The following is a 22792-nucleotide window of genomic DNA, read 5'->3' on the forward strand; positions in this document are numbered from 1 at the left end:
TATAGGAGCAAAAACAAGGAGCCAACAGAACGCTTTCCCAGTCACCTTTGGCAGCATGCTCCCTGACTGCTCAACGGATCATTACAGCATCATGCAGCACAATTCAGCTCAAAGCCAGGTGGGTAGGATTCTAGATACCAGTCTCTAGTTTCCTTATTATTAGTCTTCTGCATTCAGATTCATCGCAACCAACCACTCACACATACTCTTACACACAGACGCACACACACGTGCATACAGAGTTCCGGCTTGTAGACTCCAGTGCAGTGACATGAGACACTAGCTACTAAGAATGTGTGTCACAATCAGTGTGAGCTGCATGGATTAGAACAACCTTTGGAGTTTGGTTATATTTATCATAATTTATGGTCAAAATTATAAACTTACAGGGATGGTAAAACATTCAGAAATTAAAACCTTTCAAGTCAAGCAATCACACGTATATACAGTATGTACAGACTTTCTACTAGAATGGAAATAGGCGCCTACACAATGTTATTACAAATTTCCTGAATGTGGGCAATTCTAGTCCCTGTACTTCATAAAGCAAATCTGCTGACTTGGCATTAAGACTAAAATAGTGTGTTCAAACTGATATATATATACATATATATATATATATATATTATATATAATTATAAGAAGGTGTTTGCAGAAATAACATTTACAAACTGTCTATACAGTACACAGTACTAGTACATAGAAAATATATTCTAACTTTATGATCCCCTTTGTATAAGGCAAGACTGAATCTGTCCCCAAATTTAGTCAGCCAGAGGTACAAGCAAGAAACAGTGGTCCATGGATGAATGAATATGCATATCAGGTGCCTACATTTTAAAAATCTGGAGAATCAAGAAATTCCACTTTTTATCTGAGCCAGTTCTGGCTTGCTGGAGATGTCAACTACATTTTTTAAAACATCCACCACATTTCTTAAAATACTAATGCCCCCTGGATGGCAACAATTTGTTCAAGTGGCAGCTACCCCAAAGAGTTTTTGAAAAGTCCAGTACACAATCAGAGGACTGCAGCCGTACCAGGCAAATTTATATAGCACTTAGAAAAGAAAAAAAGTATATTATTATTCTGTCATACTATTGCTATTTAAGCAACAGCAATACAAATATACAAGACAGATCACATATGATTGCAATGTCGACCCCAAAGATTTAGATTGAGAGTGCTGTTATACAAGACTTAAAAAAATCCAAAAACACAAACGGACCAAAGTTATTGGCGGATGTAAACATCCCTGTTCCACTCCCCAGCCTCATTCCTTTTTTTGGATATTCCTTCTCCATCCTTGTCACAGTAGCGATCCTTGGATTTATGACGACTTCGTTGTTTGTTGCATTCGTTGTGGTCCTGCTCTCGATCCAGGTCCCTGGACCGGTGCCGAGACTCTCTGTGCCTGTGCTCACCACTCCCATGGGGCTCCTCTCTGTGGTTGTGGTCACGGTGTAGGGCATAGTGGTCCACATGCTCATGGGAGTAATCTTCCTTCGGCTCCACGTAGGCAGAGTCTCGACTCTCCTGGGTTTCTGAGTCAAATGTCTCCTGCCTGGAGAGGCCTCGATTTGTCCCACTACGATGGTTGTGGTGCGGGGCTGAGGAGGAAGGCCGGTATTGGGATTTCCTGGCTGATTCCAGGCAAGGTTCTTCTTCTGCTTGGGGGGCAGAGCGGGTGAGAGCAGAGCGGTCAGTCCTCTGATCGCCTTGAGAACCCTGGTGTGGAAGGGAGAAAACATAGGCATCAACCTGGGTCAGAGTGTAAGGAACTAAGGCATCACAAAGCAGCTCTGTTCAAGTTTAGTTCCTTTTAAGGATCTAAAATGCTGAAATGAAATCTCACCTTGCTAAGTTACCTAATTCTTTTTAATGATGTCTAGTGGCATTTATAAGGTTTGTACTATATCATATTGGACTTTGTCAATTTGTAAGTGCCTAGGAACAGTACACAGAGTAATCTTTTTATTTAAATGATTAAATGAGGGAGGGCATTTTATATGTTCTTTTGCGGTTTAAATAGAGATACAGGTCCCTAAGATTTTTCTACACATGGGTATATACTTAACTACCCCCATTTAAATACATGCAGGAAGATTAAAATGCATTAGGATGTTGGCTTTGGCTTAAGGTAAGGATTAAGGAGATAAAATATGAAATGCTTAAATGGCACGTACTATGAGACAAGCACTATTTTAGCAGTCACATTAATTAATAATTAAGTCATTAATGCAATAACCCTGGGATAGGTTGCCAATAATTTCCAGAGGCATCTCAGGGAAAAAGCAGATGAGGAACTTATTCACGGTTATGTGCTTAGTAAGAGGTGGAGCCCAGCCTTGTAGCTGGCATTCTGCTTCCACTGTCTTTGCTGCTGTGTAGAAAGTTCTATCTCTGTCCTAAGATGTAGCAGAGAGTTCTAAAGTCTGTATATCTTCATAGTCTTCATAGTATATTGTGTTTACCCTGCTTTTCTTAGCTACACCACTTACACTGAGGATGTCTAAATGACTCAGTGTCTCAGTTTGGATAGAGCCACTCCACTGGCACAAGCACTGCACTGCACTGGGTATCTGGGCTTGGACCCCAGCACTGTGACCTTAGGCAGCCTGGCTTCTCAACAAAGACGGTAAAGAACTCCTCTCACCTGTGAATTAGAGGCTGCAGTGGGGCTAACAGGCAGCGCTGAAGTGGCTAAAGTGCGGCTAAGGAGAGGGTTGGGGAGATTGCTGCTGGGAGGGTGGGTAGCCTTCCAGTAGGCCTCCAGGTAGTCGGCAAGGTGCTCACAAGCATCCTCGAGTTGGTTCTCATCCAAGATCACATCAAACAATTCCTGCAGAGGCAAACATGTCAGAGAGCACACTTATACCAGCCCAGTACTGACTTGAGTTTCACAACCCTACACCAGCCTCATAAAAGGAAGGAGGGAGGGAGGGAGGGGCTCATGAGCTGCACTGCTTTGTATGTGCTGTGGCTTATGTGCTCCTTTCCCTTTTTCATCCGCTGACTGTCCTGCTTAGTCAGATTATGTCATTGTTTAGAATATTGGATGCTTAACCAGCGGCAATGACCAGGGAGTGAACAGGTGTAATAGTAGTTGTTAAAGGGCATGATGGAAAAGTTGTCTGTCAGTAGTGAAAACAGGAATTGATACTATGGTAGAAAGAGATACAAAAAGAAAATAATACAATCTGAATAGTACAGGAAGAAACCTGTTTTGATATAGACTGAAAAGTTTAACCCTGAAAATTAATGAGGAAAGATAAGGACATGAAGTTTGGCAGAAGAAACTGAAACCACTGATGATTTGACCTGGCCCAAACTTCAAAAATTGTTTATCATAAATTTTAACATACTCCAAGCAATCAAAATGGATGTAGTCCTAATTTTTGGAGCTTCTGAAATACTTGCACTTAAAAAACAACAACCTAAAAGCCATCTGTAGTCCCCTGGCAGGGTATGTAAAGCATGAATTAGAAGTAGGACTGTATTCAGATGTCAGAATCTGGGTGACTGATTGTTTAGACATTTGTTTTTACACGGTCTCAAATCAATTTTTCAGAGAGCTATTGAAGAGGCAGCAAGTCAATCCCTATGGTTAGTAGGATTAACCCCAAATAGGTCTATCTTATAGACCAAGTTTTTGAAGTCAACATCTTATTCATTTAAGATACAAATGAGGTGTTATTTACAAAGTGAGGTGACCACTGAACTTGCCATAGCTTTTTGTAAGCCATGATCGGGGCAAGTGTTCATGGCAGGAAGTAGGACAGTTCACTTCTTTAGAATGATGCTCACTGCTAAGTGGTGAGGATTCTTTCCCCCAACAGGCATATAACTGTCTGCTTTTTGTTTTTTAATGTAATGCCAGGTCTGATCCCTTCATCTGGATTATAGTGTATATAAAGAAGACTTACTGGAGGACACTGAGACAGTTTATCAGCTGCTACCATCTGGACATTGAGGTGTTTAGCTTGAGATTTTCCTCGAGATTTTATTAACCTTTGTAAAACCTGTAAAAGATAAGATTTTTAAACAGAGCGATATTTGCACTCAGATATCAATGGATCAATGACAAGATTCACTACTCCTTTCTCTGGGGACTTTTATATACAGTACAAGTGGCTTATAATAAATTGAGCTATGAAGATTACCTGCAAAATTGATATGTTCACATAAATCTTCAGAGCTTATTCTGAGTCCCTTTTCAAGGCTAGCAGTTATCAAACGTTTTGTCTCATTACCCCTTTGTTTCAAACAGTTCTTGAGAAACCCCAAAAGTACACTTTTTTTATTGATTTCAAAGAGGAAGGGAGAGGGAAAAAAAGAGAGAAACATCAATGATGAGAGAATCATTGATGGGCTGCCTCCTGCATACCCCCTAATGAGGATTGAGCCTGTAACCCGAGCATATGCCCTTGACAGGAATCGAACTCGAGACCCTTCAGTCCACAGGCTGAAGCTCTATCCACTGATCCAAACTGGCTAGGGCCAAAAAGTATTTCTTTATGTGACCTACTAGAGGCCTGGTGCACGGATTTGTGCACCAGTGGGGTCCCTTGGCCTGGCCTGTGGACCCCCAAGAGGTTCTGGATTGCAAGAGGGCACAGGCCAGGCCGAGGGACTCCACCGGTGCATGATCGGGGCCAGGGAGGGACTGCGGGAGGGCTCCAGGCGTGCCTGGCCCATCTCGCCCAGTCCCCATCAGCCGGACCCCCGCAGCAAGCTAACCTACTGGTTGGAGCATATGTGTGAAGGACTCCTTTCCTCCAAAAAATATGTAGTTGAGATAAGGAATATTTTAGTAGTCTTTTCAGATAATTGTGGATATTCCTTATAGTGTGGAAACACTAGTTTCTTAGAGACTAGTTGCTATATGAAACATGAAACAATATCAGTGAACTTTTCTTACTCTGTTACATAAATTCCATTGGCCTGTCTTGGAATTTGAATGGGTCTTTAGCATGCATAATTTGTAGCATCATTCATTGATCATTTGGAAAATAATGGTTCACTGAGTTCTTCAGATCTTCCAAATGTTGACACAATTCATTATACAAGATTAAAACCTATCTGTTTATTATTATTATTGATCTCATTAGAAAAGTCTTTGTCTATTAGGAAGCTGCCAAGCTCTCAAAGGTGGATACAAGTTTTCCAAAACTCAGCTTTTTCTTTGAAACCTTCAGTTTTATCATTGGTAACAAAGGTTATTAGCTGTTTTCTTTGATGTGATACCCAAGTCTGAGTAAGCATAACCTGTCAGTTTTTCTTTCATATAAAAATGGTATGCCATGAAGAAAGTGGCTAGTTAGTTCACAACTCAAATAAGCATACCAATGCAGGTCCTCAAGATAACTAACCTATTTGGGTATATGCAGCTCTTGTGTACTTCCTATTTCATTACTCAGAATCTACATTATAAAAGGCCAGGGGCCGTCACAACCTAAAGACCAGACGGACGACAGGTCACCAGGAAGTGCATGGAGCACCTCTAGGTTCCTCCCCCACAGCCCACAGGCTCCTATCACAGCAAGGCTGGCGGGCAGGCAGGGGAGCGGGGTGGGCGGGGCAAGGCAGGCATGGCAAGGTCGTTAGCCTCTGACCTGGGGCTGGGCCAGAGGTCTAATGACCTTGCTGCTACCACGGCAGCTGTGAATCAGGCCCGGAGATAGGCCTGGAGACACTGACTGGCATAGAAATCGACCAATCAGAAACAAATCTGGGTGAACTGCGAGGATCCAATGGCTGCCTAGGAGGCGGAGCTTTTGACGCTGACTGGCATAGAAACCGACTAATTAGACCCTAATCTGGGTGAACTGCGAAGGCAGAACCTAAGGTGGGGGCTGAAGAGGGGGTTTAAGGGCAACAGCTGTTTGGTGTAAGGTGTAAGAAAGCTGTTCAATTTTTTAATAACCGGTTTGGCAGTATAGTGCTTATGGCTGGCTATCAGTCCAGATATATGTATTATGTATTTTTGTTTGCCAAGAGCATCTCCTCCTGCTGAAAAGGGCTTTTCCCCCCAGTTAAGCAATTCTATCCTATATAATCTATCTATGCTAATAAAAGGGTAGTAATATGCTAATTAGACTGGGTCAACTGGCCATCTCCAGACGTCCAACTTCCTTCCAGACAAAGCCATGGTGGTGGGGGCTGAGGCAGAGGCAGTTGGGGGCGATCAGGTAGGCAGGGGAGGGCAGTTGGGGGCAACCAGGCCAGCAGGGGAGCACTTAGGGGTGATCAGGAAGGCAGGCAGAGGCAGTTAGGGGAGATCAGGCAAGCAGGCAGGTGAGCAGTTAGGAGCCAGTGGTTCCAGATTGCGAGAAGGATGTCTGACTGCCAGTTTAGGCCCGATCCCACAGGTATCAGCAGTCGGACATCCCCCAAGGGGTCCCAGATTGGAGAGGGTGCAGGCTTCGCTGAGGGGAACCCCGCCCTTCCCCCATGCACAAATTTCATGCACTGGGCCTCTAGTATTTAATTAAGTGAAACTGGTTATTTGTTTGTTTTTTTTTACTGACTGCTAGTATTGTCTGGTACCCTAATTTTAATTCATGCTTAGACACATGCAGTTTTACCTACTATTGCTTTTGCACCGTCATCAAAAGTGTGAAAAGGGTGAATGGTGTTTAGTATTATGGAAATAGTTTTGACCTTGTGAACTCTCTGAAAGTGTCTTAAGACCCCCAGGGTTTTACCACACTTTGAGAGTCATCTGTTCTAAGCCATGAAACTAATAATCATGCTTGGCTTCTTATCAATCTTAAAAATTGACAAACATCTCTTCAAACTCTCTATGATGGATAAAGACGTAGCCTATTGTAACTGCAAAATAACATAAACATTTTGGCAAACTTGGATTATAGAGCAAACAGCAAGCCTACTTACCTTAGGAGAAGAAATCTTTACATAAACTATAATAGGGGCCAAAGAGGTTTTACTGAGTTGAGCTGGATGATTAATAGTGTCCGCATCAAGAACTACCAGTTGCAATGTTCTTGCAAGTTCAAAAATCCTTTCTATTTCACTCTGAACTTCCGCTGTAAAAGGTTAAGCAGAGATCGATTACTTAAAGCACAATATTTTTAGAGCAAATTGAGATAAAGTAAAATGGTACATGATTTCTTTAATAGGAAGGTATGTAGGTCAGCCATTAGGTTAATATTTATAGGCAGTAGAGCTGATAAAAGCCTTTTCTTCATAACACCTTACAAAATTAGGGAATTCCTCTCTTAATAGGCTGTAATATTTACTTCCAGTACTAATACTATTTCTGAGAGTCAACATTTTTGGCTCCCTCTGCTGACTTATTTTTTGTGCTGCAAAACTCCACTCTGGGAAATCATGTCATAACAATGTTATACAATAGAAACTTAAGAGATAACTTTTATGTGTGGTTCTGACCACTTTACACTAGCAACCATCACCAGCTTTCCTCTCACTGCATGGGCTTATCTGTTTATCACTTATTTTATGCTTTCTGGATAGGATGGAGCCTACATATTTTTATTAGCAACCTAAAATACAATGTACACTAGGGGAGACATTACTAGTCTCTCTAACAAAATTGTCTAGGAACACACTAATCATATTTTCCACCAACAAATGAATGGTCCTGTAACATTCAGGTTTAAAAGGGCATTTATCTATTAGAGGCAGCACTACATAAATATGAGTAATAAGACATACAGAAAACTTATTATAAAACATATAAAAACCTACTTGAACACCAAAAAAATTTCACTCAATTCATCTACTTCTCCAGGATCTCTCCAGAGTCTAAAACAGGACTATACAATAGAATTTTCTGTCATGATAGAAATACTCTATATCAACACTGGCCAGTATGATAGCTGCTAACCACATAGCATCTGAGATGTAGCTGGTGTGAACGAGCAACTAAATTTGAAAAATGTAATTTAAAAGTAAATAGCCAGAGAAGCTCCTGTACTAGGCAGCACAGGTCTATGAATCATAATACGTAACTTGTGCTGCCCACTGCAATCATGAAGGGTCAATTCCATGAGACTCTGGACCTACAGAAAAAAATAAGACTCCAGACCTAAAAATCAAAATTAAGCTTCTGGATCTACCAGTTTATAAAAAAAAACACACAGAAAACAGACAATCACATAAATGATTCACATCGGACCCCTATGGAATAAGTGACCCAGTTTCTCCAAGTAAAAAATTACAAGGAAATAAAAACACACACACACACACACAAAATACAGATTAAGAGACTCAAGGACCTGTGAACCAATCACAATGTATGGACTTTATTTGGATCCTGACTCAAGAATAGTAATACATAGTTTTATAATATGAAAATGAATAAAATATTTATATATAGTCTATATAAAATGACAATTGGGAAATAGGTGGCTGAGTGGAAATATGATTTAGGTATATATTAAGGTAAGATAGTGATGTTATGGTTTAAATAAAGAGTCCCTACTGTTTAGAAATACATAATGAAATATTTACAGATAAAATCATGATATTTGTGATTTGCTCCAAAATAATCCACAGTTGGGAAGGAAAGGGAGGACTGGAAAGGAAACAATTTTGGCCATGAGTAGGTGGTAGTTGAAACTGGGTGATGAGTACCTGAAGTCCTGTATACTTTTTACATTCATATTCATTTAAATTACCTCAAATAACAGTTTTAAAAATAAAAATGGTATTCTGTTCATTCCTTTCATAATAATGTTCTAAAACATTACTATTGTTTACTCTAACTCTTCTCTGTTGATCTTTAAATTGTTTGAAAAAATATATATTTTTATTGATTTCAGAGAAGAAGGGGGAGAGAGAGATAAAAATATAAATGATGAGAGAGAATCATTGATTGGCTGTCCTGCACGCCACCTCCCCCCACCCACCCGCCACAGGGGACCAAGCCCGTAACCCAGGCATGTGCCCTTGACTGGAATCAAACCCGAGACCCTTCAGTCCACAGGCTGACACTATCCACTGAGCAAAACCAGCTAAGGCAGTGGTCGGCAAACTGCGGCTCGTGAGCCGCAGTTTGCCGCTCTGTTGACTAATGAGTTTGCCGACTACTGTCATATACTACCCTTTACCTCTTTGCACACAATATACCACAATTGCCTAATCCTCACAGCTTCCAACTACATGGTAACGTTTAGTCTAGTCCAGTGGTCCGCAAACTCATTAGTCAACAGAGCAGCAAACGGCAGCTCACGAGCTGCATGTGGCTCGCAAGCCACAGCTTGCCGACTACTGAGCTAAGGTGATCTTTAAATTTTTATTTAAACTATAAACTAGATTCTTTGTGCCTTATAAATGTTTTCATGGCCACTGACCCCCAGTAATCAAGTTATAATCTAATATTTATTATAAACATTCATAGAAATTTGACAAGCCCACAGCTAACACATACTCAAGGGCAAAAAGTTGAAAACCTTTTCTCTAAGATTAGAAACAAGAAAGGAATGCCACTCTTGCCATTTTATTCAACACTAGAGGCCCAGTGCACGAAATTCGTAGGATCCCTAGGCCTGGCTGGCGATCAGGGTCGATCTGTGGGGTGACTGGCAGGGCGATCCAGGCCCCTGCTCGCACCCGCCTTGGCTGGCCTGGTACTGCCCACTTGCTGGCCCTGTCCCCCGCTGCCACCGCTGGTCGGGGCCTGCGGGCTGGGGGCAGCTCCTGCGTTGAGTGTCTGTGCCCGGATGGTCAGTGCAAGTCATAGCAACTGGTTGTTTTGCCAGTCGGTCAATTTGCATATTAGGGTTTTATTATATAGGATTATATTGAAAGTCCTAGCCAGAGCTATTCAGCATACAATTGGAAAGGAAGAAGTAAAACTGTTATTCTTTGCAGATGACATGATACTATATATAGAAAACCCTAAAGACTCTACCAAAAAACTGGTAGAACTAATAAAAAAATTCAGTAAAGTTCCAGGATATAAAATTAATATTAAGAAATTGGATGTATTTTTACACATTAATACTGAACTGTCAGAGAAATTAAGAAAACTCCCATTTACAGTTGCAGCAAAAGCATAAAATAGGAATAAATGTAACCAAGGAGGTGAAAGACCTTACACTGAAACCTATGACACTGATGATACTGAAAACACAAATAAATGGAAAGATAGATTCAGTGCAAACCCTATCAAAATACCAATGGCATTTTTCACAGAAATAGAACAAACAATTCTAAAATTTGTATAGAACCAAAAGACCCTAAAGATAGCCAAAGCAATCTTGAGAAAGAAGAACATAGCTAGAGTCATTATGTTTCCTGATTTTAAACTATATTATAAAACTATAATAATCAAAACAGTGTGGTACTAGCATAAAAAGACTCATAAAATCAATGGAGTAAAATAGCACAGAAACAAACTCATACATATATAGCCAACTACTTTATGACACAGTAGAGAAGACTATACAATGGGGAAAGGACAGTCTTCAATAAATGGTGTTGGAAACACTGGACAGCCACATGCAAAAGAATGAAACTGGACCACTATCTTATACCATACACAAAAATTAACTCCAAAATAAGACCTGTAAACATAAAACTCCTAGAAGAAAACATAAGCGGTAAGCTCCTTAACAGTTTATTTTTGAATTTGACACTAAAATAAAAAATAAAAAAGTGGTACTAATCAAACTAAAATCCTGCACAGCAAAGGAAACCATCAAGAAAATCTGAAATGAAAATACTTGCAAATCATATATCTGATAAGGGGTCAATATCCAAAATTTATAAAGAACTCATACAACTCAATAGCAAAAAACAATCTGATTTTAAAATGGGCAGAGGCTCTGAATAGACATTTTTTCAAAGAAGACGTAAGGTGGCCAGTTACCTGAAAAGATGTTTGACATCACTAATCATCAGAGAAATGCAGATCAAAACCATGGAAGTTATCACATCATACCTGTCAGAATGACTATTACAAAAAAGTTAACAAGTATTGCCCTGGCTGGTATGGCTCAGTTGGTTGGAGTGTCATCCGTGCACTGAAGGGTCTCAGGTTTGATTCCTGGTCAGGGCACATACCCAGGTTGTGGGTTCAGTCGCCAGTCAGAGCACGTACCAGAAGCAACTGATAGATGTTTCTCTCTCACATCGATGTTTCTTTCTCTTCCTCTCCCTCTCCCATCCTTTCTCTCTAAATCAATAAAAAAAATTCTTGGGTGAGGATTAAAAAAATAAAAATCACTTGGCTGGCGTGGCTCAGTGGTTGAGTGTTGACCTATGAACCAGGAAGTCACGGTTAGGTTAGATTCCTGGTCAGGCGATATACCTGGGTTGCGGGCTCAATCCCCAATGTGGGGCGTACAGGAGGCAGCCGATCAATGATTCTCTCTCTTTTTTTTTTTTTTTTTAATATATTTTATTGATTTTTTACAGAAAGGAAGAGAGAGGGATAGAGAGTTAGAAACATCGATGAGAGAGAAACATCGATCAGCTGCCTCCTGCACACCCCCTACTGGGGATGTGCCCGCAACCAAGGTACATGCCCTTGACCGGAATCGAACCTGGGACCCTTGAGTCCGCAGGCCAACGCTCTATCCACTGAGCCAAACCGGTTTCGGCAATGATTCTCTTCTTGATGTTTCTATCTCTCCCTCTCATTTCCTTTCTAAAATCAATAAAAATATATTACAAATAAATAAATAAAAGTCAACAAGTGTTGGCAAGGATGTAAAGAAAAGGAAACCCTTGTGCACTGTTGATGGGAATGTAAACTGGTGCAGCCACTACAGAAAACAGTATGGAGGTTCCTCAAAAAATTAAAAATAGAATATCATATGATCCTTCCGTTTTACTTGTGGGTATTTGAGTGAAAGGAAAGCACTAACTTAACCATTTCATTGCAGCCAAGACATGGAAATAACCTAAGTGTACACTGATGGAGGAATGGGTAAAAAAAATGTGATATATGTGTATATTTTATATTTAATCTTATTTTGCCATAACAATGAGTGAAATCTTGCCATTTGTAATATGGATGGACTTTAAAGGCATTGTGCTTGGTGAAATAAGTCAGACAGAGAAAAACAAATACTATATATGTGATAAATCTCATCTATATGTGGAACTCAAAATAATAAAAATAAAAACCCAAAACACCAAACTCATAGATAAAGAGACTGGATTGATGGTTGCCAGAGGTATGGGGTGGGAGGTGAGTAAAATAGGTAAAGGAGGTCCAAAGTCACAAATTGCGAGTTATAAAATAAAGAAATCTGGGGATGTGATTTATAGCATGGTGACTATAGTTAATGATACTGTATGTATATTTAAAAGTTCCTAAGAGAGTAGATCTTAAAAGTTCTCATCACAAGAAAAAAAATGTGTAACAATGTGTGGTGATGGATGGTAACTGGACTTCTTACCATGATCTTTTCACAACATATATATAATCTTTATCTTGTAAACCTGGAACTAATATAATGTTATAGGTCAGCTATATTGCAATAAAAAATATTTTGATCACAAAGATTTTCATTATGTGCTCAGTTAATGACAACTTATTCACACAGTCACAGACTTCCACACTTTAAGTATAACTTCATGCCCGGCCTCTGAACCAGGAGATCAGGGTTCGATTCCTGGTGAGGGCACATGCCTGGGTTGCGGGCTAGATCCCCAGTAGGGGGTGTGCAGGAGGCAGCTGATTTACGATTCTCTCTCATCATTGATGTTTCTATCTCTCTCCCTCTCCCTTCCTCTCTGAAATCAATTAAAAAATTATAACTTCTTGTGTTCAGAGGTTTGAGCACAATTACTTTTTTATTGATTATAAATGTAGTATGTGTTCATTAAATAAAATCCAGATAACTGATAAAACAAATTCATTATCTTATATATTCATGTTCTATTAATATGTCAAAATATTAATATATGTATCATATGTATATGTCTGTGTATATATATTTACATTTATATATATATATATCTTTCTAGTATTCTTACATGCAAAAATAATGACACTTTTTAAACTACGGGTGAAAATCAGTATTTTTAAAGATTTTAAAATGGCTTTTCAGAATCCCAATGCAACATATTAGTAAATAAACCTTAAGAAAAATGACTAATAAATTTTGAAGAAAATATTTTTAATGTCTAAGTAAAACTGATGACTTCAAAAAGAAATGTATTCCTACTAGGGGTTTTCTTTGACAGTACATCATGCTCAGAATTTATTTTTAAAAAAGAATTTAAAGACTTATCTGACATTCATTTTGAAACTGAAAAGAGGTCCTTTAGAGTTGTTCTAACTAGTGCAAGAATGCACTCTCAGCAAAGATGAGGCCACTCTTACTCATCTGTCCACATCCTAGTCTCCTGTACACACAGAATTAAAACTGGTGCTTCAAAAATGAACAATTTTTTGTTGTTGATACTTGATGTCCCTGATATCTAAAAGCAGTACTCAGGAACAATCATCATGTCCAAGACATGAAAGAAGTTTCAGCAATCAAACAATACTATAGAGGGAGGAGGTTGTTACTTTCATTGTAGCTAGTGTTGGGGGACATCTAAGTGGTCAGTTAGGAATTAATAAGACCTTGAGGCAGCCCTTGTATCAGTTATTCAATAATTCCAATGCCATTTTCATAATCACTAAACATAAAACCCTAATTTTGACAAATTTTTAAAGGAGGAAATCTTAAAGCTCTAAGAACCGATTCCTTTCCCCCAGCCAGTAAGTTCTGCCTCTGTGTGCCCTCTCAGGCACCAACGTGGCTTGGGGCAGAAACTTGGCTTCCTCACTTCACAGTGCTGTGTAATCCTTGGGTAACATGCTTACCTTCTTGGAGTCTTAAGTATTTCTGTAAAGTGGAAATGAGGAATAAGTAAACCAACATGCAAAGCACCTATTACAGTGCCTGGCCTATAACACATACTAATGTCAAGTGTGGCTTTGTACCTACCTTTGTTAACACTTATCTGACTGTATTTCAATGATGTGATTAAAAACATTTCCAATAGGCTGTGAACTGACCAAAGACTGAGAACAACATAATTACTGGTAAGTCTTCCCTCAGTACAGTACCTGGTACCTAGTTGGCACTCAAAAAGTATGTTGAAGGAGTGAATCAACTCAATAAGGTGATGAGACAATTTTGTAAAATTAGTGTAGGTAAAAGCTGCTGTTGTAGAAAAAAAGTAATTAAATAAATCTTAAAAAATGTGAATAATGAAGTTGACTACCAAAATATATTTAGATGAAGTGAAGTACTTTCTTTGGGTAGAGATATTCCTATAGCTGGGCCATCAGAACGACGTCATGGAATAAGTGCGCTGATTTCACAAGACAGCACAGCTACTGTGGTAATGGATAGTCAAAACTTGAGATTCATAAGATCAACCAGTCCCATAAATTACACATTTACTTGCAAGCCCAATTTTATAGCCTATTATCAACCCTTCATTCTCTATATATTATTTGTTTTCTCTTTTCTTAAGACAGATGGTTAAGATAATTTGAGTTTATCTATCTGCGAAGTTCACTCTTTCCTCTGTTACCTGCTCAGTATTCTCTAATTCAGTGTTTGCAGGGACACAACTACCATGAATATTGAGAATCAACTGCATCTTAAGCTCGCCCTCTCTGTTCAGTTCCAGACCTGTATATACAATTGCCTGCTTGGTATGTGGATGCTCCATAACACTGCAAATTTGACATGTTTACAAATGTAGCCATCACCTTCCTTATCCCCTCCCCAGTCCACTCCCTCAAATAAAGATCCCTCATCCTAAACCCCTTATCCTCAGAATAACACCATCACTCACCCAGTTTCTCGAAGCAAAAAGCTAAAAACCATCCTGGAGTTTTCTCCTTCATGTTCCCCATTCAACAGACTGGCAAATCCTGACTGATGTCCAGATTTATTTCATTCTCCTTATTCCCTCTGCCACTGTCTTACTTCAGGCCTCTCTCATTCTCTAACGTGAATGATGACAACACCCTCCTAAATGACCGCCCTGTCGAAGTCTTGCCCCACCCCACCCGGCTAATACAGGGATTCTTGTATAAGGCACCAATTTTGTTATGTACCTGTATTTCTACACAGAGTGCACTATTTCTGAAGCTGCTTCCACAGAATCCTAATTTCTCCTCACTTCCACTGCCCTGTTCCATTATCTTTTCCACAATGCTGTCAGTGATCCTTCTAAAACACTTCTCTGCTTATGTACAGCTTCCTGTCACATCTACACTAAAAGGCCTACAAAGTCCTACATGATGAACACAGCAGACATGCTCCTGCCTCAGGGCCTTTGCACTTACAGTTTCCTCTGCCCAGAACACTCTTTCCTAGCAAGGCTACAGAATTCACAACATAAATCCTCCTGCCAAAATATCACTCCTCAGAGAGGCCTCCCCCGACACCCCATATAAAATCACACCTTCCTCCTCTGTCACTTGGCCTGCTTCTTCTGGGACTCATCAACCACTGACTGACTATATCTGTCTACATCTACATCTATTAGCTTTGCCATGACTTCCCTGTGAAACAAGAGCTCTATGAGAGTTAGAACTTAGTGTCCTTCACTTTAATGTCCCTGGCACATAGCATAATGTCCAGCATGTGGTTGGTAATCCAATTTTGTTAAATGAATGAATAAATGCCTAAAATCTACATGGCTCCGTAATGTCTTAAGGATAAGCTCCAAACTTTCAAATATCTTCTCGTGCCTATCTCTGGTGTCATTTCCCACCTCTTTTTATTTATTTACTAGAGGCCTAGTACATGAATTTGTGCATGGGGGAGGGTGTGGGGGGAGCCGGGGAAGGTTGGCCACCGGCCCCAAGGAGGGAGCGGGGCCCTCAGCCCCTCCTGGGAAAAGGGCCGCATCCACTGTCACCCACCCCCAGTTCCCAAAGGCCCCGGCGGGGTCAGGAGAGGAGGTGACAGTTGCCGGTTGCCAGGCCGGGTGCAGAAGGAACAGATGCCAGATGCAGATGCCACCGCAGTGGCTGGCCCCTGGCCACTGGGGAAGGGAGAGGACGGGAGCCAGACAAACCCTTGTGTCAAGGGCTGATTTTCAATACATCGCAACGAGGGAGCTGCTCTGCTATGTAGGAAACTGTGACCCAGAAGCAGGTCTCTACAAATGGCTTAGCACCAGGGGCCGATGGGGGCTGGGCAGCCGGGGGGAGGTGCCGTGGGAGATTGGCTGTGGGAGCGCACTGACCACCAGGGGGCAGCTCCTGCATTGAGTGTCTGCCCCCTGGTGGTCAATGTGCATCATAGCGACTGGTAAACTAGTCATTCCGGTCGTTATGGTCACTTAGGCTTTTATAGAGATTTAAAAAAACATTTTTTAAAAAATTTATTGATTTTAGAGAGCGGAAGGGTGGAAAGAAAAATGGAGCGACAGGGTAAACAGGAGAGGGAGGTCAATTTGTTATTCCACTTACTGATCTTATTGATACATTCATTGGTTGATTCTTATATGTGCCCTGCCCAGGACTCGCAACCTTGGCATATTGGGATGATGCTCTAACTTACTGAGCTACCTAGCCCATCTCTCTCTTTTAAAAACCATTCACTCAACCAAAGTAAAGCATCTATGTTTTTCAGAAGCTTATTGTTTAAAATCCCTTTTCATCCTTCTCCCTTTTTTTCTGGCCAAACCCTATCATGCAAAGCCAGGAATTTTTTGAATCTGTAGACACTGAAGCTCACAGAAGTGAAAACAACCACAACCAAAACATTCGTGCTGACAGCCTGTGGAATTTTTAACTCAAAACTATCATAACAAATGCCTCATGCCATGAAATCACTGCGACGGCAGCACTAGCTCCTGGCAGCACGTGTCTCTTTCTTCTCGACTCTATGACACGTGGAATTACCATCTTGTTAGATCTTGTTGGCAGCCTCAGGGAGAAGTGTTGAAATAGCTTAAGTTCATAAGCAGCGCACACTTACCTAAGCTTGACCTTGTATTGGACCTTTCTATTATTGCGTGCTTACTGGGGTTATTTAACACTGAGCGTTTGGCCAGCGAGATGTCAGCGGTGACCCTTGTGATGGATATCCTGTTGGGAAAAAAGTAACATAAGACCCTGAGGTTATTAATTGAATAAAAAGGGACAGAAATCCATGCCTCAAACTCATCTAAGTATGCAATATATATATTATGGCCATATTTTCAAACAAAAAAAGTTAGGGTACTTGCTCATTCATCATTTTTATCCTGTACCACTTAGCATTTATTGGTTCTTTACCAAGTGCCAGGCATGTACTAAGCATTATCTCATTACTAGGATTATCTCATTAAATTATCCCCAAAACTCTAGCAATGAGGTTTATTATACCACTCTTATTGATGAAGAAAATGCCCCATAGATAGGTTTTTCATTCAGGGTTACATATTAACTAAAAATGATGAAGCTGGGATTTGAACCCAGGCTCCTTGAGCCATATTCAGCCCTTGTATTATAGGCCCTCCCGTAAGTAGGGTGCTGTGATTGGCATGAAAATGAATAAGAACAAGATTAACATGGTCTTTCCTCAGAGAGCTGAGTCTAGTGGTAGAGATCAGCAATAAAGAAGAAAATAAATTAATAAAGTAATTGCAGATTAAGATGACTGCTGTGAAGAGAACACAGAGGGTGTTGTGACAGTAGTTGGGGGAGGGGTCATTTTGGTTAGGGTAGAAATGAGAACAAAATTTGAAAGCTAGAAGGTGCAAATCACTTAGACTGGAGACAGCTGAATATACCAGCCAGCAGTAGGAACAGGTGTGGGAAAAACTAGAAGGGTCACAATACCTTTGAAGAAGGTGAAAGGGATACTAGAAACAGGAGGTTTGGTTAGAAGTGTTTCAGAGTTAGAGCCCTCCACCTCCCGTCTGCTACATCAAGTCACTAGGTGACCATCCTTTCCCTATGTGCTGGTTTAAGTCTCTACACGCAATGAAACAGAGGGTCTCTGAGGGGACTCTAGACAGAGTCGAGAAGACATATTATTTGGGAAAGAAAGGATTCTAAAGGGAAGATTTTCTTCTGGGGAATCTGACCTCCAAAGAGGAAAGATCCAGAGATAATGACATTGGTGGTTTTTTACAAAGATTGTCCAGTGAGGTTGTCCTACAAGGAAACAAAGTTGACAAGCTCCACCTATGGGCACAATTTCTAATTGATTATTTCAAGTCTCATTCTTAAATCTGAGCACAGCCATATTCACTGGGCATTCTTAGGTAAACCCCTCACATGAGAGACCAAAATAAACAAACAAAACTATTAATAACATTAAAAGTTGGAAGCTAAGAAATGAGTATAACTATGTACTAGGACAAATACCCATTTCAAAAAAGAAAGACATTTTGGAAATTAAATATATAACAGTAGAAACAAAAATTCAAAAGAAGAGCTAGCTATTCTGACTAGCCCTTCTTTTCAATATTTATTCCTATATATAGAATGGCTATCATCAACAAATCAACAAATGACAAGTGCTGGCGAGGATGTGGAGAAAAAAGGAACCTTCGTGCACTGCTGGTGGGAATGCAGAATGGTGCAGCCACTGTGGAGAACAGTATGGAGTTTCCTCAAAAAACTGAAAATGGAACTCCCATTTGACCCAGTCATCCCACTTCTAGAAATATATCCCAAAAAAAGAGAAACACCAGTCAGAAAGGATATATGCACCCCTATGTTCATAGCAGCACAATTCACCATAGCTAAGATTTGGAAACAGCCTAAGTGCCCATCAGCAGATGAGTGGATTAAAAAACTGGTACTTCTACACAGTGGAATACTACACTGCGCTAAAAAAGAAGGAATTCCTACCATTTGCAACAACATGGATGGAACTGGAAAGCATTATGCTAAGTGAAATAAGCCAGTCAGAGAAAGATAAGTATCACATGATCTCACTCATTTGTGGAATATAATGAACAACATAAAATGATGAACAAAAACAGATCCAGAGACAGAGAAACATCGATCAGACCATCAAACCTGGGAGGGAATGTAGGGGAGGGTGGGGGTAAGGGGAAGAGATCAACCAAAGGACTTGTATGCATGCATATGGGCCTAACCAATGGACACAGACAACATGGGGTGAGGGCATGAGTGGGGGGGATGGAGGGGTAATGGGGGAATAAGGACACATATGTAACACCTTAATCAATAAAGAAATTAAAAAAAAATGAACACACACACACAAAAAAAGAAACAAAAACAAAGGAAGAGCTAGAAGATAAAGTTAAGGACATCTTCTAAAACTGAAGTGACAAAGATGGAAAATAGAAGAAAGGTATGAAAATTAGAGAATTATCTAGAAGGTTCACCTCCAAATAATGTCCACAGAAAAGAGAATAACAAAAACAGACAACAGGAAACTAAAAAAAAATTTTTTTTTAAATCCAGAATTAAGAGTGACTTTTCCCAATTGAAAGGGTCCAGCACAAAGGTTGATGACATGTCTACATAAATTTCATGACACTGGGGACAAAGCAAAATTTCCAGAGGAAAAAACAGGTCCCATGGAGCAAAAAGCCTTAAAAATTCTGAGGGGAAATTATTCCAATCTGCACCCCATGACCATTTTAACTATCAATTAAATGGAATGGTGGATTAACATTTTATATTTTAAAAATATTTTATTGTGTTGTGTTTTTTAGAGAAAGGAAGGGGGAGGGAGAGAGAGAAACATCGATGTGAGAGTGAAACATCAATCAGCTGCCTCCTGCACACCCTGACCAAAGATAGAGCCCGTAAGCTGGGCATAAGCCTTGATCAGGGATCGAACCAGCAACCTTTTTGCCCATCCAACTGAGCCACACTAACCAGGGCTAGAGATATTTTTAGACTTTCAGGTCTCAAAGGAAGTTTTTATGTACTCTTTCCAGGGAAACTATTAGAGGATGTTGTTGACTGAAATGACAGGGTAAACCCTGAAAGAGACCAAGGGATCTAGGAGAAAGGGCTCCAAAAGAAAAGGAGACAGCAATCCCAAAGACAGTGACAAAGGATGTCCCAGAATGGCGAATGTACACCAGCACAGAGGGCACCCATCCAGATGGCAGCAGCCCACAGCGCTCTCAGAAAGATTCCAAAGGACAAAGGTGAGAGACCACCTGGTGCATCTGAATCTACTGTGAGGAGATTCAGACAGCTGGGGGAGAATCTGGGGCTGAATTAGTGCCAAATATATAGAAAATTAAGCAAGTATAAAAGGTAAAATGACTTATCTCATAGTACCACAAACACATATGAAAGAGTAATCACAGTGCATGATATGGCCCATGGATGTATTATTTACATGGCTACAATACATACTAAAAATGGAGCCAGCCAAAAATACCAACCTAACTGTTGAGAGACTAGAGGATGAGATGTGTATGCAGGGATGTGTGAGAGCGAGGAGGACTGTGCATGCGAGCTACATATTCTTCATGGGGTAGTCAATGGGTAACGATTAAGACTGAAAACTCAAGTAGCAAATTAAGTATGTTATTGAGAGGCAAGGAGTAAACACCAAAAAATAGCTAATGCAGTTAACATTGGCTGCCATTGGGATAGCAATGCATTTGGGACAATGTGGAAAGGGATTACTGAATTTTGCAAAAAATGTATCTATATGTCATAAAGTCGATCCTTTATGAGTTGGGACCAATTCATGGAGTTTCTTATCTACTATCACCTTCATGATGCAGAATAATTCCATTTCTCCACAGGTTCCCCTGTGCTACCCTTCTGTGGTCAATGCTGCCTCTACCCCACCTCTGGGAACCACCGAGCCCTGTGGATGCTGTGGGCAGGGTCTTCTAAGCAGAGGGAAGAGTGAGCCCCTGAGGTGCCGGGCATGTACTAGTGCAGCTGAGGGGGACCCACGCACTGCTGGTGACCAGAATCTGGGTCCTGTGTCTCTAGAGGCTGCCGTGCTTGGGCACTATCCTGGGATTACAGTGGTGACAAGACAGGAGTGTCTCAAGCCTGAACCCATTCAGCACAAGGATAGGGTTTTCTGTAACAACACATCACCCCCCCTGTCCCCATGCTTTTTCCTTTCTGCACGTGGTGCTGTCCAGTCCGGCGTCCACTGACCTGCTTACATGACGAGCTGTGTAAGCTGCGTGAGATGGGCCACCACACTATTTCAACTCCTTAACTTACGCTTGGGGAATTGTCATTACTTGCATTTCCATCCGAAAAAAAAGACCTTGAAAGTCAAAAGGGCAAAATTCTGGGAACAATTCAGTTTAGAGGAGTGGTTTTCAACCCTCCTGGTACATCAAAATTGCCATATAAGCGTTTAAAGTTACATTAGGTCCCGTCCTAGAGATATGGTTGCAATTAGTCACGGGTGGAATATAAACCCTTGCTTTTTATTTCATTTTTAAAACACTGTAGGTGATACTAATACGCAACCAAGGTAGACAGCCACTAGTTTAGAAGGAGTTATCTCACATCCAAGTAAATTTTCCACCAAATAAAGTGATGTAATATTTCCCAGGATTATTGATTTTTGATTAAGATCCCTTCGCACCAGTTTCAACATGTACATAACCCTACAGCAATGCAGTATGAATTCTAGACACTTCAGTGGCAAGAGCTGACATTTTCAAAACACTGCAAGGACAACTGAACTCATCGCTAATAGTAGCCTTCCTCCTTGTCCCTGATTCCCTTGCTAATTTACCTGTCCTTGTCCTACCAGGTGAGTTGGGAAATTGTTTTGTTTACATGACACAGCTGATTAGGGTCATGCAATGTAAGTGGGCTACTCTGTTGCACACAAAGAAAGGAGAATGATTTGCCATCTATTCTTCGCCCTGGCGCACTGCAATGCTGTTTTAACACTAGGGTCATGTTTCTGACAACTCCCAGGGCTGCAGCAAATGAACGCAAGTAGGTTTAAGGACAGAAAAGAATTCCTATCTAGAATCTTTTCATCATCAACACTTTGATTCATATTTTCTCCCTCTTGGGTTTTAATTTAAAAATTTATTTATTAAAAAAAATCATTATTGTTGAAAGTATTACTGATATTCTCCCCCCCCCCACCCCATCATTGACTCCTTCTAGCCTGCCTCCACCCCCTCACCCCAGGCCTTCACCACCCTATTGTCTGTGTCCATGGGTTATGCATATAAGTTCTTTGGTTGATCTCTTCCCACCCACCTACCCACCCACCCCTGCCTTCCTTTTGAGATTCATCAGTCTATTCCATGCTTCAATGTCTCTGAATCTATTTGGTTCAACATTTATTTTGTTCATTAGATTCTACATGTGAGTGAGATCACGTGATACCTGTCTTTCTCTGACTGGCTTATTTCACTCAGCATAATGCTCTCCCAGGTTCCTCCATGATGTCTCAGAGGGTAAGAGAGCCTCCTTTTTTACTGCTACATAGTATTCCACTGTGTAAATGTATCACAGCATTTTATCTACTCATCTACTGATGGGCACCGGGGCTATTTCCAGATTTTAGCTATTGTAAATTGCACTGCTATGAATATAGGGGTGCATACATTTTTTTTCTGATTAGTGTTTTGGGTTTCTTAGAATATATTCCTAGAGGTGGGATTACTGGGTCAAATGGCAGTTACATATTTAATTTTTGAGGAAACTCCATACTCTTTTCCATAATGTCTGCATAGTCTGCATTCCCACCAGCAGTGCACGAGGGTTTCCTTTTCTCCACATCCTCACCAGCACTTGTTGTTTGTTGATTTGTTGATGGTAGCCATTCTGACAGGTGTGAGGTGACACCTCATTGTGGTTTTAATTTGCATCTGTCTGATAATCAGTGACTGAGCATTTTTTCAA

General features: G+C 40.5%; 1 protein-coding gene across 15 annotated transcripts in view; it reads right to left on the reverse strand.

Annotated features, from left to right (window-relative positions):
• Nucleotides 1–1097: 1097 nt before the first annotated feature.
• Nucleotides 1098–22792, reverse strand: part of CACNB2 (calcium voltage-gated channel auxiliary subunit beta 2) — a gene marked incomplete at its 5' end in the record, with an annotated part of 387111 nt that continues 365416 nt past the window's right edge. For all 15 annotated transcript variants that reach the window (XM_080640722.1, XM_080640726.1, XM_080640718.1 and 12 more), the window contains 5 exons: nt 1098–1728; nt 2657–2842; nt 3927–4022; nt 6898–7049; nt 16941–17050. In XM_080640722.1, the coding sequence (XP_080496848.1) occupies nt 1234–1728; nt 2657–2842; nt 3927–4022; nt 6898–7049; nt 16941–17050 (1039 nt within the window). In that variant the 3' untranslated portion in view covers nt 1098–1233. The remainder of the gene's footprint in view (nt 1729–2656; nt 2843–3926; nt 4023–6897; nt 7050–16940; nt 17051–22792) is intronic.

The sequence above is a fragment of the Plecotus auritus genome (assembly GCF_963455305.1).
Source record: "Plecotus auritus genome assembly, chromosome: 1".
Taxonomy (NCBI): domain Eukaryota; kingdom Metazoa; phylum Chordata; class Mammalia; order Chiroptera; family Vespertilionidae; genus Plecotus; species Plecotus auritus.